The sequence below is a fragment of the Muscardinus avellanarius genome, assembly GCF_963383645.1.
Source record: "Muscardinus avellanarius genome assembly, chromosome: 14".
Taxonomy (NCBI): Eukaryota; Metazoa; Chordata; class Mammalia; order Rodentia; family Gliridae; genus Muscardinus; species Muscardinus avellanarius.
The window spans coordinates 36,344,009-36,366,026 of NC_137800.1; the positions used below are offsets into that span (position 1 = coordinate 36,344,009).

General features: G+C 36.1%; 1 protein-coding gene across 1 annotated transcript; it reads right to left on the reverse strand.

Moving 5' to 3' along the window:
• Positions 1 to 984: 984 nt before the first annotated feature.
• UFSP2 (UFM1 specific peptidase 2) lies at positions 985 to 21,687 on the reverse strand (the record flags this gene model as incomplete). Its single annotated transcript, XM_080709812.1, has 11 exons — positions 21,618 to 21,687; positions 20,419 to 20,602; positions 20,273 to 20,339; positions 17,408 to 17,565; positions 16,575 to 16,767; positions 14,638 to 14,784; positions 8,940 to 9,104; positions 8,611 to 8,735; positions 6,495 to 6,571; positions 5,743 to 5,867; positions 985 to 1,071 (listed from the first exon to the last, which is right to left on the reverse strand). The coding sequence occupies exons 1-11, from the start codon at positions 21,679 to 21,681 to the stop codon at positions 985 to 987; spliced, it is 1,392 nt and encodes a 463-aa protein (XP_080565938.1). The 5' UTR covers positions 21,682 to 21,687.
• Between the last annotated feature and the right edge of the window lie 331 nt (positions 21,688 to 22,018).

Here is a 22,018-nt window from a genome sequence, read left to right on the forward strand (position 1 = left end):
CTGCACAAGAGTCAACTAAAGAAGGATCAAAGACATGGAAACTAGACCAGAGACTCTGAAGTTACTAAAGGAGGGCATAGGTTCAAATAATCTAACACATAGGCATAGGTAGAAATATATTCAAGACATTCAAAGCTCAGAAAATTAAATCAAGAATTAATAAACAGGATGGCAGTGAACTAAAAAATCTTTTGCTCATTAAAGGAAACCATCAAGGGTCTAAGAGAGAGATTACAGAATGGAAGAAAATCTTTGCAAGCTATCCTTCTGATAGAGGACTAATACCTAGAAAATACAAAGTACTTTAAAAGATTTAACACTTAAAAATAAGCTAATCAATAAGTGGGCAACTAAACTAAATAGAAACTTCACAAGAGATACAATTGGCCAATAAATAAATTAAAAAATGTTCAACATCATTAGCAATCAGAAAGATGCAAATCAAAACTACACTGAGATTCCATCTAACCCCATTCAGATTGGCAGTCAAGAAATCAAACAAAGTCTGGTGAGAATGTGGGGAAACAGGAACTCTACTAATACTAGATTCGAAAGACAACATTTGTTCCACATGGTAGAAATTTGAGGAGAAAACTAAAAGCTTTTTAATATTAACAGACTTCTTTTTCAAATAGATGTCATGTTGGTTATGAAGAGGTTTGAAGAAAGGCTTCGTTCCATGCAGATCTACAAGTGACGGCTTTTGGATTACTGTGTGTCTAAACTTCTTCTGAGAAGGAGGAAAACTTTCTTCCAAGTGAAGAGAACATTTAAGAATACATGTATTTACATGCGTATAAATTTTGGTTGTGCATGCCTTCTCTTTTGTGTTATTAAAGGAATGTCTAAAGAATAAATTCTGCATTATTTACTACAGTTGCCAAAAAATCATAGTTTAACATTAAACTACACTCAGGATTTAATTTGAAATTAAAATTTTTATTAACAAGTTTATAATACCACTTTAATACAGTCTGAGATAATTTAGATAGTATTTGGTCGCTGAGGAAGACATAAGTTATAGTAAGCATCCTTGTTCCAAAACTCTGGTCCTTTCCATCCACACCATCCCTGGATTGGAGAGAAAGGAAGGCTTTATAAAGTTATAAGACCACATGATGGAAATTATAAGGATATCAGCAGGACCTTGGAATAAAGCTCAAATATCTACATAATTCAAACATTTCCTAAACACAGAAGAGTAACTTAATAGGTCTTTCTAAAAACCTATATAGAAAAGATATTTTAAACTTTTTTTTTACAGTATTTAATCAGAGAGAGCATCAAAAATGAAAAGCTTGCTTCTAGTATTTAGTCTAGTTACCACACTGCACTTGTTCTAAGATGTAGTTTTATAGTTGTGGTAAATGATAATATGTAATACTTTGACAGTCTGTTTTTCTTAGTAGTCCATAAAATACTGTAAATATGTACCATTCATTGGTATCGTAGCTAGGATAAAATATAATAGTGATCAACTGGAGCTTGCCCTATGAATTACATCCCAATCTCTTTTCATTTTCTTCGGGGTATATCCAATTCCACTTTCCTTCTTCATTCTCAATATTAATTCTTTCCTCCAGCAGAGAAAATTACTTTGAAACAGAATCATATTATAAATATGAAAGCTTATCAGATTTCTTCTAGGGTGACTTGGTTTATTTTCCTAAGAAAAAGCTAATGACTGGTCTATAGAAATGCTATGAGAACTACTTGTGAGGACAGTAGCTGAGGACACTTAAAATATCACTGAATGACAAGTAGTGGTCTTTTTCCTTTGACTACCTCTGAAGTTGCTGAGCATTCTGGTAGGGACCTAGAGTCAAAGTTCATCGTGTCAAAGTTCATATAGAAGATAGTATATTAAGTATAATTTTTAGTGTGGAAGAGGGAGGTTGATTGTAGATTTTCTTTTGAGTCTTTTTTTTTCTTTTTTCTTTTTTGCGCTCCTGGGGATTGAACCCAGAGGCGGTCTACCTTTGAGCTACACTCCCAACCCTATTTTTTATTCTTTATTTTTGAAACAGGGTTTCACTAAGTTGTAGAGGGCCTCACTAAGTAGCTGAGGATGGTCGTGAACCTGTAATCCTCCTGTCTCTGCCTCCCAAATACTGGAATTCCAAGAGTGTGCGACCAGGACTGGCTTGTTCTTCTTTTTGATTGAATAAGATACACATTGTAAAAATTCCATAAAAATGAAAGAACAAAACAAAACCATGAGGCTAGGGATGTAACTCAGTGGTAGAGTGGTTGCCTAGCATATGCAAGCTCCTGAGTTCAACTCCTAAGCAAGCACCATCAAAAAGAAAAAACAGCAACCACACACACACACACACACACACACACACACACACACACACAAAATCCACCGGTCTACCAGCTTTTCCCTTTCCCAAGGTAACAGCCATTAAGTTTGGATTATGGATTAGGTATGTAATCATATGTTAATAACCTATTTATTCACATATTTCAGAAAAACTTCAATAAATTTAATGCCTTAAAATCTGTTTTCTTGAAAAAATATAAAAAGGCTTATAATGTCTCTGTTTTAACCTTTTTATGATACTTTCACACATGGAGATCTCCTCCTACAGGAGTAACCAGATCCAAGTATTTAAAAAAGATAAATGAGTAGAGGGAATACCAAAAAGTGAGTATGTGGGGGACCATGCTTTTGTCTTAGATCTGGGAAGGCCAAACAGCCAAGGTCCATGCTAGGGTGAAGGGACTCAGGACTAGCTGGGCAGGGTGGCGCACACTTGTAATCCCAGCATTTGGGAGGCTGAGACAGGAGGATCACAGGTTCGTTGACAGTCTCAGCTACTTAGTGAGGCCCTTTGCAAGTCAGTGAGACTCTGTTTCAAAATAAAGAATAAGGAATAAAAAATAGGGCTGGCGATATAGCTCGAAGGTAGGATGCCCCTGGGTTCCATTCCCAGTACTGCAAAAAAAAAAAAAAAAAGGCAGAACTTGCTTTTGGCCTAGACTGCTGCAGTCCAGTGACAGGCAAGGTTCTGCTGATGGTTGTGCCTTGGTTTCATAGTTTCGTACAAGCACTAATGGGTCAAAGGGGTTCTTGCTGTTGCAGAGTTCTACAGAAATGTAACTAGCAAAGGACATTGCAATTCTTGTAGAAAGAATGACCCTATCTAGATAATTCCATCTAGTGCAAAGCCCCTCAAGCCAGCCATAAAGAAACTTTTATCACTCCCCTAATGAAAATAACAATTAACACTTCTCCCTGCTTTTAAGATAAAAACTAAATCCCATGCTTCTCTGCCTGGCTTACAATGACCACTCTCCTTTTTTTTTTTTTTTTTTTTTTTTTGTGGTACTACGAGTAGATGAGGGAATTTTGTCTCTTAGCTATACCCCAGCCCTATTTTGGTTTTTATTTTAAAACAGGACCTCACTAAGTTGTGGAGGGCCCGAGCCTCTCTAAGTGGCTGAGCTGGCCATGAAAGTGCAATTCTCCTGTCTCAGCCTCCCAAGTACTAGGATTACAGGCCTGCACCACCACACCTGGCTCGGCCCACCCTTCTTAATTTTGCTCTAGCCTGTCTCTTCAGCCACATCTACACAACGCACAGCAGTCACATTCAACTCTTGGAAGTAGGCCATGCCTTCCTTTCATGGCCTCTAAAATTTTATCCTCGGGCTTTAGCAAGCTAGTGTAGTCATTTTATTTTTAATTTCTGAAAACATCTCACCAATAAAGTTCAATGCTAAACCATCCCATTCTCTGGGAATTCTGCTTTTAAAAATGTGAAACTGCAACTTCAAAGTTGAAAGAAACTTTTTTTTTTTTTTGGTACTAATAATATTGATCTAAGTGAGGCTGAGACAGGAGAATTGTGGTTTGCCCATAGCCTCAGCTACGTTAGTGAGGCCTTCCACAACTTAGTGAGACCCAGTTTAAAATAGTCAGAGGATGTAGCTCACAGGTGGAATGCCCCTGGGTTCCATCTCCAGTACCACATTAAAAAAAAAAAAAAAAAAAAGATGATCTAAGTGACAACAAAAAAATGAAGAGTAATAGCCAGGCGTGGTGGCACATGCTTGTAATCCCAGCATTCGGGAGGCTGAGACCGGAGGACCGTGGTTCACGGACAGCCTCAGCTATATAGTGAGGCCTTCCATAACTTAGTGAGACCCTGTTTCAAAATAAAGAATAAAAAACAGGGCAGGAGGTATAGCTCAGAGGTCGTCGAATGCCCCTGGGTTCCATCCCCAGAATCATACACACACAAAAAAAAAGAAGAGTAATGGTTAATAGTAAGATATATTTATTAGTTTATATTTTATTAGTTTATCACTAATATTCATTAGTTTATGTATTCTAATTTTAATATAATTGGCAAAGAATATAAATATTATTTAAATACAAGTTAAATACATTTTACAATACTTTTCTCCTAAAGACTTAGTACTGAATTTTCATGTGTGAAAACTAGTTCCTTATAAGCTGGGCGCGATGGCGCACGCTTGTAATCCCCGCACTTGACAGGCTGAGACAGGAGGATCATGCAGGTTCAAAGCCAGCCTTAGCTGGCTTAAGAGACCCTGTTTCCAAATAAAATATAAAATAGGTCAGGGAGTGTAGCCCTGAGGTAGAAGGCCCCTGGGTTCTATCCCCAGTGCCACCAAAACAAAACAAAACAACAAAAAAACCCCACTACCTTATAAATCAATTTAAATTTATGCTTCCTTTAGCTGACTATAAATATCAGAAGTCAAACCTTCAGAATGTCCAGAATTCTACTTTCTTTTTTTTTTTTTTATGGTACTGGAGATGAAACCCAAGGGTACTCTTATCTTGGAGCTACATTCCCAGCCCTATTTTATTTTTTATTTGGAAACGAGGTCTCATTAAGTTGTGGAGGGACTCACTAAGTTGCTGAAACTGGCCACAAACCTGCAATTCTCCTGTCTCAGCTCTCACAGCTAAATTCATGAGTTTGTATTTCTCACTCTACTTTAATTATATATATATATGTAATTTTTTTTTTTTTTTTTTTTTGTGGTACTGGGGTTCCTGGAAGCCCTTCTACCTCCGGGCTCCACTCCCAGACCTATTTTATATTTTTGAAATAGGATCTCTTACGCCACCACAGTTGGCTTTGAACCTGCGCGATCCTCCTGTCTCCGCCTCCCAAGCGCGGGGATTACAAGCGTGCGCCACCACGCCTGGCTCTACTTTAAGATATTAATAAATCCTAATACATTTCTTTATGCAAAGCTATACAAATGTTACAATGAATGAATTTTGAGGTACTGGGGATTGAACCCAGGGGCATTCTACCCCTGAGGTATGTCCCCAAGTCCTATTTTTATATTTTATTTTTGAAACAGGGTCTTACTAAGTTGCAGAGGGTCTAAGTTGCTGAAGATGGCCATGAACCTGTGATTCTCCTGTCTCAGCCTTGCACGTACTGAGATTACAAGTATGGGAGTACCACCATGCCCAGCTCAAAAGGAATATATTTATGAGCTTGTGCTTCATTATTAAGCTTAATAATAGAGAACGTTTTTATGAACTTAACCTAAATTTTGTCTTTGCAACTTACTTTGTCCCTCTTGTCCTCCTCCTATAGAGACAGGTACTTGAGAGCCTTAGAATATCTGCTTACAGCGAGGTTCACTGCCCTTGGCTTAATCATCTTTCTGCTAAAAGCAAGTTTGCTCTCCTTCATTTCTGGGTCCTTTGCTTTGTTTCTAAATTTGTTTTTAGTGGATACTTACCTTTTCCAAAATAACTTGCAGATCTTCAGCACCTGTATAATGTGGATCTAGAATCAGAAATTTTATTTGCCCTGTAATCTCATTCCATGCAACTCCTAGTATTGTGTGGGCCAGGACTCCTCCCCCTGGAAAAGACAACATACAACGTACCACAGTAAAACCGACTGCAAATGCCTGCTCAATTTAAAATGAAGACTCATGATTTTACCTAATCAATCTAAACAGCAGGAAGACTACCTTACATTGTCAAAGACCATGATGTCAAATATACTCTGAAAAGATGAAATGACATCTTAATACATAAAAGATGCGATCATATAATCAAATGACACTTACATTCTATCACCATATCCTTAAATTATCTAAAATGGATTAGGAAGGGACAGGGGGTCCAGACTCTTCCCTTAGTCAGAGTCACTGCTGTGGTACCCCTGCTGTATCTGCTCTGAGTATTTCCAGTGATAAAGCCTGTCTACTCATTAGTTCTGTAGAAATCATGCTCCTTTAGACCAGCTAATTCAATATTCTCATTTTACAAATAAAGTCCAGATTATCATTTTTCTTAGCCTTCTTGTTTTATTGTAATATATTCTGTAACCTTTCTACCAACTTGGAATTATAGAATATCATTATATATGGTATAAGTATTAATTCTAAAATGCTTAACATAACTAGGTTTGTGCAAAATTAGCTATTTATATTAATGAGTATTACTACTCTCCACTCTACCAAAAGACCCCAAAATATCTTACCAATCATTACTGGAGTGCCTTCGCTCTGGAAATGATTAGCCAGTTCCCGTCCCTGAGAAGCCATTTCTGAACCTTGGCTAGAAAGAAACCATTTTCCATCAGAAGAACTAACACTAAGGTCAAATAATGAAGTTGAAAGCAATGTAAATTAAATATTTAAGGCCACTATAATTGTGCTAGGGAAGCAAAAAGATTAGATTTCTTCAATCTGGAAATGCAGGAAGATGGTTCTGGATTTCCAACATGAGACTGGAGTTAGGGTCACCTTGATATCCAGTGGGCTCTTATGGAGAGATTTAACTGTCAGAAAAATGAAGCAGGTCTTTTCTTCCCCTCCTGTGCTGGAGATTGAACCCAGGGCTTTGAGCATGCTTAGGCAAATGTTCTACCATTGAGCTATAATCCTAGCCCTACAAAAGTTCAGTTTTAGTTCTGGGTTCTCATCTGCTGGCTATAAGACTTCTAAGTCTGTATTTTTTATCTTGAAATCAGGACTAATAATATCTCTCCTAACTACATAAAAGAGGAGATTTTAAGATTAAAATACATGTCTCTGAAGCCAATGTGTAAACTGCAAAGTGTTTTCAAGTGTAACATACTATGTCATAGGGAATATTTTAGTGGTAGTATGCATTTCAGATTTGAGAAAGACACACTGATAAAGGGATTTACAGATGCTCCTTGACTTACAATTGAATCATATCCCAGTAAACCCAATGTGAGTTGAAGATTCAAGTGATACACCTGGCATATCAAACATGATAGCTTAGCAACATACAACACTGTGTTTCCTCTTGTGACTGAATGGCGAACTGGGAGATGGGACTCACTGCTGTGGCCCAGCATCACTGCAGGATATAAATTGCACATCACTAGCCAGGTAAGATCAAAAGACAAAATCTGAAGTACAATTTCTAATAAATGAGTAGGTTTTGTTGACACCGTGAAGTAAAAAATTTGCAAGTTGACCTGTCACATCAGGAACTGTTTTTTTTTTGTTTTGTTTTGTTTTTGAGGTGGGGTTAATCTTAGCCCTTGCCTTAATGGGGAATGTATAATTAATGTTTTCTTTTTTGGTGCTACTGGGGTGGAACCCAGCGGCTTTCTACCTCCAGGCTATACTCCCAGATCTACTTTATACTTTATTTGGAAACAGTGTCTCACTAAGTTGCTGAGATCCTCACTAAGTAGCTATGCGATCCTCCTGTCTCAGCCTCCCAAGGCGGGGATTACAAGTGTGCACAACCACACCTAGCTAAATAATGTTTTAATGTACCCAAACTTTCACTTTTTAAAAAAGTATTTTGCTACTTAGTCTGTCGTTACTTAGCACCAATTTCTATAACTACTCCACAATCCAATTATGAAATCAGTATTGGACAATAAGGATCCTATAAATAGTTATCAATAGAAAATACATTTTAAAACATAAGGTCATACAAATAAGGAAGCTAGTTATGGTAGTACAAAGTGGTATTAAGTTATATTTTCTCATATTTTAATATTAGAATTGTGGAAAAGATAAAAAGAGGCAAAAAAAAAAATTGTTAGCCATAGCTCAACATTGGAAGTTTCTCCTTTCAAGACTTTTTTTTTGTGGTCCTGGGGGTGGAACCCAGAGGCTTTCTACCTTTGGGCTATACTCCCAGACCTATTTTATACTTTATTTGCAAACAGGGTCTCACTAAGTTGCTGAGAGCCTCACTAAGTAGCTGAGGCTGGCTTTGAACTTGTGCGATCCTCCTGTCTCAGCCTCCCAAGCGCTGGGATTACAAGCGTGTGCCACCACGCCTGGCCTTTCAAGACTTTTTTTTGAGAATTTGAGCATAAAAAATACATTTTCTATATAACTTCATTAAAATTAACATATTTTAAAGGTTTCTTTGCATAGGATAAAATTAGGCCTATATAATGCAAATATATATCACAATTTATTTGTAAATTCAAAAGTCTTAAAGAAACAAAAACTTCAGGGTTAAAAAATGAGATTTATAAAGCAATGACATAATGAGAAAAAGGAATAAAATGAGAGAAAAGGTATAATATTTATTATTTTAATAAAAATTATAAACTGTCACTTGGAAATCATTTATCCAATTTCTTAAAGTGTTCTTACCTGACAAACAGTATTTTTGAAGTTACACCAATCAATTGGCTTAGGACCAGCTGTACCTCAATAGACCCAATCCACTGCCGAGATCCAACAAACGTTGCTGGTTTGTCACCGGCATCAACTAGAGCCTTTTTATATTTAAAAATATAAAAATCCATACAGACAACTATTAAAAATTACATTTAGGGCATTTCCCCTGACTGCCAGTACAAGAATACTTTTTTCAAAACAGAAATAAATGTATACCATGAAATAATAAAAACTATTAGTGCTATATTAAAGGCTAATTAAATATATAACTGATTATAATTTAAAATTGGTCTGTTCCCTACCTGCTGAATTTCTCTGTGTGTTGGGATGGACCTCTCAGTGTATCCCTGATGTTTGAACCAAGAGCAGATAGTCTGCAGTGATCGGTAAGCACAGCCCCAGCCATTGTCATCGATCCGATCCTGCATATAATGATGATAACCATATATGCCCTGGACCACCGAAATCTATTAAAAAAGAAGAAATACAGTAAAATATTGATTTATGGTTCTCTTGGCTGGAAACACTCTTTCCCAAATAATTTTACAGGCCTTCATTTGAGGTCTATGATCACATGTCAGAGGCCAAATCTGACCATCTAACCTAACGTGGCATGCTCATTTTCTTGCCACCCACTTTCATTGATTTTCACCTTTATCCTCTTTATTATTATTTTTAATTTTCAAAGCACACCACTATTTGACATTTTTTAAATACTTGCCTATATATATTCCAATATGTGAGCTCAATAAGGGCATGTAGAATCTAACTTATTTCTGGGCACAAGCTTCTATTAACAGGCTGGGAATATAGCTGATATAAATGCTACTGAATAAATGATGACTGACTGAATGAAAGTATAAAGAAATGTGTAAACAAACAAGTAAAGGGGATGCAGAAAAAATGTTTCCAGTTTTGTAAACCTGCCATCAATTATAGCTCAGGGGTGTTATTTTTAATGGCAAAACAGGATCCTCATAAGACTTTGAAAATACATATTATGTTTAAGCACAAATAGAAAATCTATAATTAGTCTGTTATTTTGATTGGTTGAAAAGTGGCTGGCCCCAAAAGCAATCTATGACCTAGTTCCTTGGGACCTCTGAGTGCAATGTTCCATGACAAAAAAAAAAAAAAAAAAAAAGGCTTTGCAGATGTGACTAAGTTAAAGATCTCAAGATGGGAATATCTGTCTGGATATCCAGGAAGGCCCTAAGTGTAATCACATGTATTCTTAAAAAACAGAGGCAGGGGGAGATATTTAATAGAGGAGAAGGCAAGTGACCACAGAAGTACAGGCTAGAGTGATGTGGCCACCAGCCAAGAATACTGGCAACCACGGGAAGCTGGAAGAGGTAAAGAATGGCTTTTCCTCAAGAGCCTGTCCAAGTAGGGTCCTGCCGATACCTTCATTTCAGCCCAGTGAGGCTGAATTTGGACTCTTGGCCTCCAGAACTCTGTCAGAGCACATTTCTAGAGTTTGAAGCCACCAAGTTTGTGGTTGTTTGTTACAGTACCCATAGGGAACAAATACAAGTCTTAATAAATTTCAGGGAGAGTACCACTTAGAAATTGTTTCTATGAGTAAGCAAAAAAAAAAAAAAAAAAAAAATCAGAAAACAGTAAGAGAAAAATTAATTCAGGCATATTTGTTTTTTGTGTTTTTTTTGTCTTTTTTTTTTTTTTTTTGGTGGTACTGGGGTTCCTGGAAGCCCTTTTACCTCCGGGCTACACTCCCAGACCTATTTTTACATTTTTATTTGGAAACAGGGTCTCCTAAGCCAGCGCGCACGGCTGGCTTCGAACCTGCGTGATCCTCCTGTCTCTGCCTCCCAAGCGTGGGGATTACAAACGTGCGCCACCACGCCCGGCATTCAGGCATATTTGAACAGTAAAAAACTTTTCTAAAAATGCATAGGTTAAAGAAAAATCAAAACAGAAATGCAGAGTGAATAAAAATAAATCCTTCAAATTAAATGCATATAATACAGTAAAAATAGTGTTTTGCCTGAAATTTAAAACCTTACATAAGAAAATCAGAAGATTATAATTAAACTAAGTGTCAAATTTAAGAAGAGAAACACAACAAATCAAAGAAAGTAAAGGAAGAAATTTTAAAAAAGTAATGAAATATAATACAAAAGTTAGAAGGGGGCCAACAAAGCCAAAAGATTAAACAAGCAAAATATAAATAAGTAAATAAAAGGGGGAGAGAGAAGGCATAAAATTATATGTAGAATTAAAAAATATTAACTAAGAAAGCAAAGAAAATATTATAAAGAGGTATAACTAGCTGGATGTGGTGCCACACGCTTGTAATCTCATGCTTGGGAGGCTGAGGTAAAAGGATCCAGGTTTGCGGCCAGCCTCAGGTACTTAGTGAGGCCCTTCGCAACTTAATGAGACCCTGTTTCAAAATAAAAAATAAAAAAACAGGTGGGCTGGGGGTGTACCTCGAAGGTAGAATGTCCTTGGGTTCAATCCCTAGCACCACAAAAAAAAAATTATAACTAGATAAATATAACTGGGTTCAATCCCTAGCACCACAAAAAAGTATAACTAGATAAATATAACTTACAAAAATTAAAAAGTTGGATAGACATTAATCAAAACGAAATCTGTTATTAAAAATCTTCCCCCAAAGAAAATGTTAAGTTTGGACTACTTTACAAGTGAATTTTATCAAATGATCAAGGAAAGACCTTGACATCTAATATAAATTTCTCTAGAATATTGAAAAAGAGGGAACATTTCTCAATTCATTCAATAAACCAGTATATCACTGATAAAAAATAAAATAAAAACAGTATACTGAGAAAAAATCACAAGTCAATATCAATTACAAACATAAATGTAAAAGTCTTAACAAAATATTACCAAACTAAATCCAGCATGAATCATGAATAATGAATCACACCCAAACTGTTTATCTCATAAATGTAAAATCGATTATTGTTCAGATTTGTGCTAACATTGTATAAGGGCAAATAGTATGGTATTTAAAATCATCTCTGAAATGGTTCAGGGGAAAAGATGAGAGAGGGAGAAATTAAGCAAATAGAGTAAAATGCTAACAACTTTTGCACATATGTTTCAGGAGAAAGATACAGGACCATTCATAGAGTATTTCATAGATAGCAAACACACAACCTCCCCAAAACCCACCTCAAACAAAACAAGAAAACCAAAGATATGGAAAAAAGCCATAATAAGATATATAGCAATAAAAATAATTGAGCCACAGTCAAATAAAATACTATAGATATAAGCTATACATTATTGAGTGAAAAACAAGTTGTAGAAGACTACATACAGAATAATATGATTTTTATAAAACTCAAATAAGCAAACATTGCTGAGGCAATATATACATATACAGTGAAGCTCTCAAAGAAACAAAACAGGAGCTGGAAGTGGTGGTGCACACTTGTAATACCAGTACTTGGGAGGCTGAGACAGGAGGATCTCAGGTTTGTAGCCAGACTCAGCTACTTAGTGAGGCCCTTTTTCACTATAAAGAATAAAAAACAGGCTGGGAGTATAGCTCAGTGGTAGAACGCCCCTGGGTTCCATCCCCAGTGCCTCAAAAAAAAAAAAAAATCCAAAAAGCAAAACACCACCTCCCCACCCAAAAAAACAAAAACAAAAACAAAAACAAAACATGGCTGGGCTTGGGAGGCGGAGACAGGAGGATTGTACTGTTTGAAGCCAACCTCGCTGGTTTAAGAGACCCTGTTTCCAAAAATATATATAAAGTAGGTCTGGGAGTGTAGCCCAGAGTTGTAGAAGGGTTTCCAGGAACCCCAGTACCACACACACACAAAAACAAACAAAACAAAACAAAACAACAACAACAACAAAAACAACAGGAAAGGAATGATGAACATAAAACAGTACAGGGATCCCTTAATATACAGGGAGGACTGCCCTAGCATCCCTGTAGATACAAAATCCTTGGATGCCCAAGTCCCTGATATAAAATGGAAGAGTAGTTGTATATGACCAATGCATAGCCTTTCTATATGCTTTAAACCACCTCTAGATCACTTGTAATACTCATACAATGTAAATGCTACACAAATCCTTACCATAATGTAGTGTTTAGGAAATAATGACAAGGAAGAAAATTCTGCACATGTTCAGTACAGACACATACTTTTCCCCAAAATATTTTTGATCTGGGATTGTTTGAAACCCATGGATTCAGAGGGCTGACTATGTGAGAGCTCTTCTAGTGACTACTCTTCTTGGGGAGGCAGAAAGCAGATGAAGGAAGGAGCACAGTCAGATTGGTAAGCTTCCAATTCTTAAATTAGGTAAGGGCTCCTCAGTATTCACTTTCTTTCTATATTGTAATCACTTAAATAAATATTATATGCACATAAAATAGAAAAATTAAAAATACATAAATATTTCTAGCACCTGTGTAATACCAATTAGGGACATATTTCACTGACAAAAATCAATCAGCCAGGCGTGATGGTGCTGCTTGTAATCCCAGCATTTGGGAAGCTGAGACCGGAAGACTGCAGTTCGCAGACAATGTCAGCTACTTAGCGAGGTCCTTTGCAACTCAGTGAGACACCATTTCAAAATTAAAGACTAAAGAATTAGGGCTGGGGGTGTAGCTCGGAGGTACAATGCTCCCGGGTTCCATTCTCAATACTGTGTGTGTGTGTGGGGAATCAGCATTCATTAGTATCTTTTGAGTATCTAGGTTCCTTGTAAGGAACTATTAAGAATTAAAAGTGAATATATGATACAATACCTACCCTGGAGGAGTATTGAATATAGTCTGAGAAAACATTTATGTTACAATCTACTAGACAGCTGACAAGAGTTCTACTGTTTGTTTGAGAATCAAGTTCAGAACTTTCTATTCTACAATTCTATGACTGTGGTAGCACAGGATTTTTAACCATAAATAAGTCTTTCACGATATCTTATCTGCTCAAAGTAAATGAAGTCATTTAATATCCTTGAAATGTTTACTAAAGATTCATGGGTGCACATGAAACAGGGAGTGCCCACCAGACAGACTTCCTTCCTGGAGGAGAGTCTGCCCATAGCCTTGCAGATGGAGCTGCTGCCTAATCATGGTTAAGACTAAAGTGGTCCCCTAACTCCTCTAAGATAGCTTTGCAAGAAAATCTTAAGAATTAAAATTAAATATATGATATTCAATTTTAATGTTCTTACAAAGCTCCTGGGTATCCAGAAGGTACTAAATGTCATGAAAAGATGATTAGTCAAGATTTTTCTCTAGAGAATCCAACTTAAGTGCAGAGTAAAACTGTATGGAGCAAGGAATGAAGTTAAATGAAGGACACACTAAGAAACTAAGAGGAAGGACGGAAAACATCATACCCAAGCAGAAACAAGAGGATACAGAAGGCACAAAACTAAAAAAAGACAGAAAGGCAGGATGAAAAGCATGCAACAGAAAGCAAGAGAAACGCCTTCAAGGAGTCCATGCAGGTCAGAGACACCAAGACTGCTGCCAGTCAGGGCTGGTTTGTGTCTAGGAGGCCCAGCTCTACTATTCTTGGATGTCTATAAAATTCTTTCTTACTGGTTTACATGTGTCCTTCATTTAAGTTCTTTCCTTACCCTCCACAAGTAAGTCTTGTTTAGACTTAGTGAGGCTATATCCCTTGTAAAATTAAGTCTAGAAATGCATTAGCCTTATCTACAGTGTGGTTTGGGTAGACCGTGCCCTTAACTAGCATGATTTATCAAGTACAGAATGAAAAAAATGGAACAAGCTTTTAAGGAAATGCCGTAATGAAATTTTGGTAAGAGAACTGTGGTATATACTTTCTACTCCTAACCTTTTTAGATAATCAATTTCTGCTATCTTAAAAGATTACTGTTATGAGAGACATATGATAAATAATTTTTAGTGACATATATTATGAATCAGTTCTTAAAAACTTAAGTTCCAACAATAAACAACTAATAACATTATAGAACAATTGACTCATAAACAATTAAACTTACCATGCCAGTCTCTATGTTAGGTGGATTAAGATAAGTATGTGGATTTCTAATATAACCATCTTTGTATGGTTCATTTGGAAAGTGATAAGCATTAGATCTTTTAAAATACGGTCTGTCATATGGTAGATTGAAGAGATCATGTAATTCCTAAATGAAATCAGAATAGACAAAAAAGTTAATGATTTAGATTTAGTCAATAAACTCAAACTAAAGAAAATATAAGACATTAAAAATTAAATACACTGCCAAGCATGGTGGCACATGCTTGTAATCCCAGTATTTGGGAGGCTGAGACAGGAGGATCATGGTTCACAGACAGCCTCAGCTACTTAGTGAGGCCCTTTACAACTCAGTGAGACCCTGTTTTGAAATAAAGAATAAAAAAATGGGCTGGGGGTGTTGTTCGGAGGTAGAATGCCCCTTAGTTCCACACCCAGCAACGCCAAAAATAAAAAAATTACATATATACTGATTATAAGTTGTCAAATGCATAATTTAATTTACTAAGGGAGAGGGTAAGAAACTAAAACCCAGTAACATTTGCTTTTATGTGTGTGTGTGTATACAACTGGAAAGTGATAAGCATTAGATCTTTTAAAATAAGGCCCATCATGTGGCAGATTGAAGAGATTATGTAATTCATAAGCATATGGATAGAGATAGGAAAGAAACACAGAATAATAAAAATAATCTGTTAGAGTAAGAGAACTGGGATAATTTAAATTTATTTATTATAACATAGTCTGTTAAAATACATCCAGGCTAAAGACTGGTTTTGAAACAGACTTGTAAATGAGAAACTATGACTAACAATGACATAATTATATCAAAATATTTTGAAAAATCATGTTAAGAGCACTTCAAAAATCTAAGGGGTAGTGATTAAATTACAGGGTTAGAAATTGGTAGCATAAAACCAACCGAAATGGCATAAAAATAAAGTATATATGTTTAAAATGTATTATTTTCCCAATTGTATAAGAACATGTAATAGGTACTTCTAAAAGTCTGACATATCTTTTATGTACTGTAGTAGTTGGAAGAGATCTGCTTATGTAGCTGTTGCCTTTCCAAAGCAATTCTTGGGGCAATTACAGAAAGGTCCAGAGGCTTAGATATTACACCTCTTCTTAGGAGCCAATATTAGATGCTCAGGTACAATTTGATGGGTGCCAGGCAGGGCCAACATGTCAAAATGATATACTCTAAAGATCACTCATTTTGACAATAAATCTCATTTCTCTAAATGCTGGTCATGTTTTTCTCAAAATTCCTCTAAAAATAATAATAAGCTGGGTGTGGTGGTGCACACCTGTAAACCCAGTATTTGGGAGGCAGAGACAAAAGGATTGCAGGTTTGAAGCCAGCCTCAGCAACTTAGGCTTTCAGCAACTTATTGAGACCCTGTTTCCAAATAAAAAATAAAAATAGGACTGGGATATAGCCCAGAAGTAGAAGGCCCCTGGATTCCATTGCTCGTTCACAAAACAAAGTAAAACAACAACAACAACAAAATAACATTATTTCAGGTAGAGTGTTACCATAAATCACAATCAGAATTGGCATAAATTCCAACTTTCCTTCATTAATTATGTCTTTTTCACAAATCCAGACATAGCAGAAAGGAAAATGAATTTGTTAACACTTATTGGCTACTTTAGGCATGTAGCATCTTCTCATTTCTATGTGTTGTTATAGAAAAATATAAAATTTTTATAGGATGTATGAACCAAATTGGGCATTTAAAATTAAAATGTTGCATGTGCTCCATATTATGCCAAATCAGCCTAATATTTTTTCATTAATAACAACAAAAAAAGTTCAATGAAAAGAGAAATTAAGTAATATGGAAGATGAATATGGAATTTACATTTACTGGAAATATGTAATTAAATACAAAATGAATAGCCATTCAAGAATAAATAACCTCGTTTTACCTTTCTATAGGCATGCAGCTGATCATCTGGAATTCCTGATGGATATGAAATTGCTACAAGACCTTTTTCCCCAGGTAATAAAAAGTGCAGTGGTTCTGGGACCACAATAGATGTTCCTTTCATATATCTCAAAATGCATTTTTCCATATCAGTTAGTTGATTATGAATTGCATCCACTAGAAGTTTACGAGCTCTGTGAGAGAAAATATGCATGTGCATTAATAGAAGTCACAGTGACTACTAAATCCAAGTGTAGAGCCAACATACCTCTACTATAGTAAAAAGCTTGACTGGATCAGGTTTATTAAAAGATGTCTAAATTATACACAGTAAAACAAACTGTCTACTTTCTTTGTGTGAATAAGGAAAACCCTCTAGGTTTTAAAAAGCATGCTATCCTACTTCCTCCAAATAAACATTTAATTACTAGATGACTCTTAGATTGATAATAAAAAAAGGGATAAATCGTAGTGAAAACAGCCATTACCTGGAAATGTCTATGTAATATTTAAAAAAGGGCTCTGAGCTGGGCGTAGTGGCGTACGCTTGTAATCCCAACATTCAGGAGGCTGAGACTGGAAGATCGCGGTTTGCGGACAGCTTCAACTACTTAGTGAGGCCCTTTGTAATTCAGTGAGATCCTGTTTCAGAATTAAGAATAAAAATAGGGCTGGGGGTATAGCTTGGAGGTAGAATGCCCCCAGGTTCCAACACCAATAACACACACACACACACACACACACGCACGCACGCACACACGCACGCGCGCACTCTGATTTCTTTGGGGGAAGGGTCCTCGTTTAAATGTGGCAGTGGTACTATAAAATACTTACTTTCCCCATGTTTCTTCTGGAGCAACAGATATAACTGCATCAACTGGCAGGGTCATACTAACATAGTGATGTCCTCCGCTTTCCCTCTCGATGATGGGGGTCACAGCTGCCAGAGAGGTTGACATTTCCAGCATAAGATCTATATTTATTATTTGATGCTATATAGATAAACAGCAATAGTCAACTTGTGGAACATTAAACACTAATATAAAAGGGTAAGTTAAGGGACTTTTTTTTTTTTTTTTGGTGGTACTGGAGTTTCTGGAAGCCCTTCTCCCTTTGGGCTACACTCCCAGACCTATTTTTATATTTTTTATTTGGAAACAGGGTCTCTTAAGCCAGCATGGCTGGCTTCGAACCTGCGCGATCTTCCTGTCTCTACCTCCCAAGCACGGGGATTATAAGCATGCGCTACCACGCTCAGCACTATGGAACATTTTATAGGATAATATATGAGGTTATAATAAATTGTTTAAAATCATATCTTACAAAGAAGTTACTTCCTTTTTCAAAATAATCTAGAGGAAGAGGGAGAGTGGATAGGAAGTGAAGATGAAATCAGATTGCCATGCTAATCAATATTATAGCTATCTATATTCACTGATGTTCATTATACTATTCTTACCACTATTATATAGATTAAAAAAAAATCAGTGAACACCAAGAAATAACCACATACCAAAAGAACTTTAAATAATATAACTGTATCCCTGCTTTAAATACCTAAGAACTATAAACAAATGTTGAGCTCTATAGAACTATTCTGAAACTACTTTCTGTGTTGAACAAAGTTAGCAAAATATTGGGAGTCAAGATTCTCACTGAAGAAGTTAAGACTTCTGTGGGTTGAAGTGGAACCAGAGGCATCAATATCATTCACAGAGATAAATAAGCATGTGTGTTATGTGTGTGTGCTCCATGAAGAATGACTGAAGTAATGGAAAAATAGAATGGACAGAGTATACCTGAACATCTTAAGGAAGAAAGTACAGAGTGCTTGAAAATACAATTTTAAAATGATACACGAATTAGCTTCTATTAGTCAAATCTTGGAAAATGTGATCATCCAAATAACTGACAGCAATATTATAATCCACTGCATAAGAGTCCATGCTTCTATGCAGATAATAAGTAAATAAGTAAAACAGAAAAAAAGAGAAGTTCTTCCTTAAAGTATAAATAATGTTATCTATGTAGAAAGAAACGATAAACTTAAAAAAATCACCAGGTTGTAACCATCCTGTTAATATTGGATTCTAGTAAAATTTGTCAATGGATACTAAATATGCTGGGTAGAACATCTGTAGATATATAAATATATAGTCTCACAGCAACTTTCCATGAGATACCAATTATAACAGAAAACATGGGTCCCATGGAGAAAACTAGCAGATATCATCTTAAGTGATTAAAGTTAATATCAACAAAAATAAAAACAAACTGATAGATCTGCCTCTGTAGTATGATGTGCTGAGAAGGTACAGCATCTCTTCTGATACTCCTGACAGTCATACAGGGATCTAATCACCAGGAAGCACAAAACAAACCCAATGTGCAACACATTGCAAAACAACTGATATGTATTCCTCAAAATGTAAAGCTTCAATTACTGATAATTTTTAAACCATTATCACTGTCTCTTAATTTTTTTGTGCGCTCCATATTTATAAATATAACAGCTCATCTGCACATTTCACTGGTGTCTTAAATATGACCCAAAGTGACCTCATGTTTCCCCCACCTTCGGGCTTTACCAAGCAAGAATCTGGTTGTGTCATATCCAATTAGTTGCCAAGTACAATTCACTGCAACTTCTAAATAGCTTGTGTATCCAATCTCTCTTCTCTGTTTCCACTAATGATTTAGTCAGGCCTCTCCAACTTCATGTCCACCCATTCTCCACCTACCAGCCTGGAAAAACACTACAGTTATACTAACTATATACAACTTCCTGCTTTAAATAAGTGTTTCTTTTTTTAATCTCCAACATGTGAAAAAGTCTGTAGCACTTAGCAGCTGTTCAATAATTCTGGTTTAGTACAAAACAAAAACAACAACAACAAAAAAAACAACAGCTTGAAGAAAAAGAAATCCTTTAACATTTCTTACTTAATGCAGCATAATTTGTCACTTTGTCAATGTTCAAGTATAAGCACTTTTTGCCGGGCTGGTGGCTCATGCTTGTAATCCCAGTACTGGGGGAATTGAAACAGGAGGATTGCACTTCTCAGACAGCCTCAGCTACTTAGTGAGGCCCTCCGCAACTTAGTGAGACCTGTTGCAAAATAAAGAATAAAAAATAGGGCTGGGGGGTATAGCTCGGAGGTAGAATGCCCCTGGGTCCCAACCCCAGTATGACCAAAAAACCAACCAAATAAACAAAAAAGGAATAAGCATTTTTTATTTACTTTAAAATAATTTGTAGCTGAGTGTGGTGGCGCATGCTGGTAATCCTCGTGCTTGGGAGGCAGAGACAGGAGGATTGCATAGGTTCGAAGCCAGCCTCGCTGGCTTAAGTGACCCTGTTTCCAAATAAAAATATAAAATAGGTCTTGGAGTATAGCCTGGAGGTAGAAGGGTTCCATCCCCAGTACCACCAAACAAAACAAAACAAAACAAAACAAAACAAAACAATTTGTAAACTATTTGAGTTTGTTTCATTTTTATAGGAACAATGAAATTTTATAGGAAACTTTCAAGACATGTATTATAGACATAAAAGTTTAGATATGTTAAAAGTATCGACTTCAATATCCTGACCTGTAAAAATGAGAGGGTTAGACTAAATTATCTCTAAGATCTTACTCAGATCCAAGTTCAAGGGTTTAAAATTTTTATCAAAGAGAAGATGGGTGATTTGCTTACCACATCTGACACCTTTTTGTCTTTCTTTCTCATGAATTTTCGTTTTGTATCTTCTTCCTGCTCGAATCTAAATTTTTAATACATAAATATTTACAAATATGAAATGATTTCTGAAAACATTTCTAGACATCATTAAACATACTCACTGAATAAAGCGCATTATGTTCTTACAAGCAGAGCTATCAGTCAGTTCTCCTGGAATGGTGTTTATGTCACTATTAGGCCATATATACACTGAACTGTGGCAAATTCTGAACACAAGGGCATTTGAAGAAAGCTTGGTTGACAGGTCACTCAACACGTGTTTTAGCGCCTTTTTGATAAATATTTCTAAATTAAAAGAATATAAGTAGAAGTTAAGAAAAATGTTAGTTAACATGAAGTCTTCCAAACATACACAAAAGTAGAGGACAATAAAATTGAGCCTCAAATATGCATTCCCCATTTTCAATATTGATAACAAATATTTTTGCCTTTCAAAAATTGAGATAAAATTCTTTTTTATTACATAGCTTTTAGTATATTCACAAAGCTTTACAATCATCACTAACTAAAGAACATTTTCAGCACCCCCAAAAGACAACAGGGGTCCCTAGAGGTCATTTCTAATTTCCTTTAAACTTTTCATTCCTCATCTTTCTCAACCTCTCTGGCTCTAACACCACCGATGATACTTTTCAGGAATGGCATCACCTATTATCAAGGTATTAGCTATTGTCCTTCAGAGACATCCCATTCTCTAGCTACAACTTTGATCACTCTCATCTAAATTTCACACTCAATGAAATACCTGCTGGGAATTTGTACTTGATGTCTCACTGCCATCTCAAATGGAATCTCAAACACAACTCATCATATTCCTCCTCTGATATTCTTTATCCCAGCGTGTGGCAGTACCTAAGTCAGAAGCAGGAAGACATCCCAGAATTTACTTTATACTCCTATTGATTTTTCTCCTATGAAATTCTTGCAACACACTTTTTAAAAGAGTAGGGTCTGGAGACAAGGTTTATGTACAGTTGCAAGCCTGCAATCTATTCTAGGTGTTTCATTTGATTTATGCTTATTTGGGATATTTATATTTATTGTGGCAATTTTCTGCAAGAGGGCAGTAAAGTAAGGAAGGAGACATCATTTTTTTTTTTTTATTTGCACAGAGGTGCTCCATGGAATAAAAAGGGAAATGGTGTCTTGGTTTAAATACTATTTAGTTCACTTATTAAATAATATACCCTTAGTTTATTTATCCTCTCACTCATTTTTCATTTGCAAACTGGAGACAGTCTCAGAATATTTCATCATTAAATCTATAATAAAAAGGGGGAATTTTTTGTGGAAGACCTACCATTAGCAGTTGCTAGCTGAAAAGCCAGATCCAGGCCTCCTCTTATTCTAAAGATTATATCCATGTTTTCTGAAATCCCCTAGAACAAATAAAACCAAAATTTCTTTATTAAAAAATGCACATGCATGTAAATCAGAATATAATTCAGTTTGGAGTAAGGCATTAATTAAATCTGACTCTTCAAATAATTTCATGAATTAATTTCCTCTTTTATTTTTAAATTTATTTATTTATTTATTTTTGGTGCTACTGGGGTTCCTGGAAGCCCTTCTACCTCTGGGCTACACTCCCAGACCTATTTTCTATATTTTTGAAACAGGGTCTCTTAAACCAGCGCGGCTGGCCTCGAGCCTCATGCCTCTGCCTCCCAAGTGCGGAGATTACAAGTGTGTGCCACCACG